This window comes from Trichechus manatus, unplaced genomic scaffold (genome assembly GCF_000243295.1).
Source record: "Trichechus manatus latirostris isolate Lorelei unplaced genomic scaffold, TriManLat1.0 scaffold00116, whole genome shotgun sequence".
Taxonomy (NCBI): Eukaryota; Metazoa; Chordata; class Mammalia; order Sirenia; family Trichechidae; genus Trichechus; species Trichechus manatus.
Window position 1 is genome coordinate 1,940,881 of NW_004444052.1, and position 4,024 is coordinate 1,944,904.

At 51.5% G+C, this 4,024-nt stretch overlaps 1 protein-coding gene across 1 annotated transcript in view; it reads left to right on the top strand.

Annotated features, from left to right (window-relative positions):
• Positions 1-4,024, top strand: part of TRIO (trio Rho guanine nucleotide exchange factor) — a 285,006-nt gene that overhangs the window by 278,061 nt on the left and 2,921 nt on the right. The window contains exons 53-54 of the mRNA XM_023738420.1: positions 624-824; positions 3,449-3,587. Of these exons, the coding sequence (XP_023594188.1) occupies positions 624-824; positions 3,449-3,587 (340 nt within the window). The remainder of the gene's footprint in view (positions 1-623; positions 825-3,448; positions 3,588-4,024) is intronic.

Genomic DNA, 4,024 nt, shown 5'->3' on the forward strand with positions numbered 1-4,024 from the left:
ACAGTGCAGCATGCGCACGCACAGTGCAGCACACAGTGCAGCATGTACACGCACAGTACAGCATGCACACACACAGTGCATTATGCACACACACATGCAGCACACATCTATCAAACAACAGCAAGGCATAGGACAAGGACTGCAACAGATACTCCTGTTGAGACAGTGAGCGGGAGCAGGGTGACCTGGAGGCACCGAGCATGTTATCCCAAACGTCTTCTCTTTCCCAGGTGATGACAGTTTTCCGTGAGAACTAAAGGGGAAGCTGTCTTGTAAGGCCTAGGCTGGAGAGTCTCATAATACTACTTCTGCCCCGTTCAGCTGGTCAAAGGAAGTCACATGACCCAGATGCAGGGGTGAGGAAATCAGCCCTGCTTCTAGAAGGCAGGAGTGACGGAGTCCCACGGCTGCGGGGCCTGGACACGGGCATCATTCACTGGGGCCACCGTGGCCCCCTAGACCAGCCCCTCCACAGAAGTGGCCGGAGGAGCAGTGGCTGTGGAAGGGGCTTGGGCCGTCAACCAGTGGAGACCGTCCCGGTTCAGCCTACGTACGTTAAGAGTCTTTTCTCCTCGACACGTGTCAGTATCCCTGAGCAACTGTCTTGTTAACATCTTCTCCAGGGGCAGATTCTCTGTCGTTAAGAAGTGTGATCAGAAGGGAACCAAACGAGCAGTGGCTACCAAGTTTGTGAACAAGAAGTTGATGAAGCGTGACCAGGTCACCCATGAGCTCGGAATCCTGCAGAACCTCCAGCACCCCCTTCTCATTGGTCTCCTCGATACCTTCGAGACCCCCACCAGTTACGTCCTGGTTCTAGAAATGTGCGTACACACCTGACTTAACTCCCCTCCTTATCACCTCAGCCTCAACTTCGAGTACTTTCCTTTCTCGTGTGTGGGAGGCAGGGGGCGCTCCCTAAGTACGAGTGATAGAAACTGGGATTTAGTATTCACAGTGCTGCTAAAGCACGTGCTTACTGTCAGAGAGCACGGTGTAGGGCTTTACAGCAATGACAAACAGAAGTAGAGTCTCCAGTCCATGCTATTCCATCCAGGGAGCCATCCCACCTCGTGTCAGAGCAGCTCTGTCCCCCCAGGCTCCGCGCCGGCTCCCAGACAACCAAGGGGCCCAGAGTGGTCAGCCACCTGGGCACTGCCCATGGATCCCGAGGTTGACCTGACACTGTGCATCTGCTCAGGGCAGTCCTTGCTCAGAGGGACAGTTGGCGTGGTCTCTCTGAGACCTGCTTGCATCCACTTCTTCAGGCATCTGACTCCACCCCAGGGCCAGCACTATCTCGGGCCTCCTGCCAGCGGAAAGGACAGGACCGAGTAGAAGGGGAGGGTGAGTGCACCTCCCCTGAGAAGTGAGTGTGTGGGCACTTCAGCTGAGCAGCCTTGCTAGACTCGATGGACTTGGTGGCTTCTGTGTGAGGCCTCAGTGAACAGTTCAGTTCCTGAAAAGCCCGTGATCCTAGACCAGCAATCTCCAACTAAGGGTAGCTTTGCCTCCCAGGTTACAGGTGGAAGTGTCTAGAGACATTTTTGGCTGTCAGATGTTGGCGAGGGGGTGGATTTGCTACCAGCATCCTGAGGGTGGAGGCCAGGAATGCTGCTAAACATCTGTCACGCACAGGACGACCTCCCTCAACAAAGAGTTGTCCATATCAAGATGTCAGTAGTGCTGCAGTGGGGGTACCTTGCCCTTCTCACGTTCTAACCTCAATGAAACGTCCTTGCATTTAGTTTCGTAAAAATTCCTGTTCTCCTTTTTAGGGGAGTCGTTTTATACATTTCTGTAGATTCCCAGCTTATTTTCCACTTTACCGCTACTTGTAAATTGTTGCTCCATTCTTAGGTGGGGAGGGTAGGATTAGCAGAACCTTCCACGGAGTCACACGGGCAGGTTCACCAGGAGGCTGGGGTGCAGGTTTTGACCCCTCGTTCGCACAGCCTCCTTCGATGCCCTGTACCTGACCTGGTCGTTGGATTCTTTTGCTTGAAGGGGTCTGTCTGGTTCTAGAAGCTTGCTGACTGATAGCAACTGCGTGTCTTCCCTGGGGATTTTTAACAAGAATGGTTGCTAGAGTCCTTGTCAAAATTCTCCTACAAGGTTTAAAATGTCAGTGCTTTCAAGTGTCATTTCTTTCACTGGAGAACTGAATGGTTTGGCCTCACCATAGTGGTTGATAGGATTTATTTTTGTAACAAATCACGACCGAATGCTCACTGACTACTACCTAATGCTAGACAAGGGGTGATCTTCCTCTACAGTTCTGTTCTCTTTTGCGAGCAGAGAGCAGCCTCGACCAGTGGTTTAGAGATGCTAGGGCCAGATCAAAAAAAATGAGAACACAAACCTATTGCCACCAAGTCAGTTCTGACTGACGGCCCCCGGTGGGTTTCAGAGTAGAACTGCACCATAGAGGTTTTCTTTACTATCATCTTTGTGGGAGCAGATTTATCAGGTCTTCCTTCCAGTGTGCCACTAGCTGGGTTCAAACCATCAACCTTTAGGTTAGTAGTCAAGCGCAAACCGTTTGCACCACCCAGGAACCTTTGGGACCAGACCAGCTCGTTCCAATTCCACCTTCTACGCTTACGAGCTGTATGACCTTGGGAAAGCTAGATACCTTCTCTGTGCCTTAGCTTCCTCATCTGTACAGTGGGGACCGTGATGGCACTTTCCTCAGAGCGTTGTCATGGGGATTAAATGAGTTGATGTAAAGCATTTAGTCCTTGGCCCATGTGCCCATACCTGTTGCCGTCAAGTCAATTCCAACTCATAGCCACCCTATAGTACAGAGTAGAACCACCCAATAGAGTTTCCAAGGAGGGGCTGGTGGATTCGAACTGCTGACTTTTTGGTTAGCAGCCATAGCTCTTAACCACTACGCCACGAGGGTTTCCGGCCCATGTGCAGTGCTGTATAAAATCATTTCAGAGTAGGAAGACTTTTGAGTTTACCATGAAGAACCTGCTATATTGTCTATTTATTTACATTACCTCGTTCAGTGTTCACATCACCCATTTTACGGGTGAGGAAACTGAGGCTCAGAGTGGTGGCATGACGTTATTTTCTCACTCGGCAGATGTATACAGAAGGCCTCCTGGGCCAGGCCCTGCCCATGTAGCTTGTCTGTGGGTGTGTCCGCTCATCAGCCAAGGCAGGGTCTGAATCCAGGCTTGCTGGGGACGGACCCTCCTGACCTTTCTCTGCTATGCCACCCAGCTCCCTCTAAGTTTGGGGATACTTTGCTCCCCACTGACATATTCATGATGAAGTTTAAAAAAAGAAATCACCCTCTTTATACAGCCATGTCTTTGGGTAGAGGGATAATCCTGAAACGTGGTAGAACGTAAATTGTGCAGGACAGGTACAAGGCGTTCATTCTTGTCAGACCAGGGAGCCCCCTGACCGCTGTCACATGTGCCTGCCTCCTCAGGGCTGACCAAGGCCGTCTTCTGGACTGCGTGGTGCGGTGGGGAGACCTCACCGAGGGGAAGATCAGGATGTACCTGGGGGAGGTGCTGGAAGCAGTCCGATACCTTCACAACTGCAGGATCGCACACCTGGACCTAAAGGTTGGTGGGGCAGCGGGGGCCGGAGGGGAGCAGCGCTACCGGTCTGTGCTGCATGGCTTAACAAGGCCGGGCCACGTGGGAGCCCCACCGTCAGCCTGTCCTCAGAACTGGGGCCAGGAGCCCAGAATCGGGGGGGCTGGGGACAAATACAAGGTCGTGGGAATGAAAACCCAGAAGAACACTGATTCTCTAATCTCTATGTTAAGAGTTTACATTCAAGTGATATATACAATCAATAAACTACCAGGTAAACGTTTGAGATCTTTGAACATCTCACAGGACTTTCAGTAAGTTGGCTGGTACGGAACTGGTTCAGTTGTAACTTAAAAAAGGAAAAGAGTATTGCCATTAGTTTCCAGGAGACATGAACACCCAGCTTTCTGACCAGCCCGGTGTAGTGAGGAGACGTAAACACCCAGCTTTCTGACCAGCCCAGT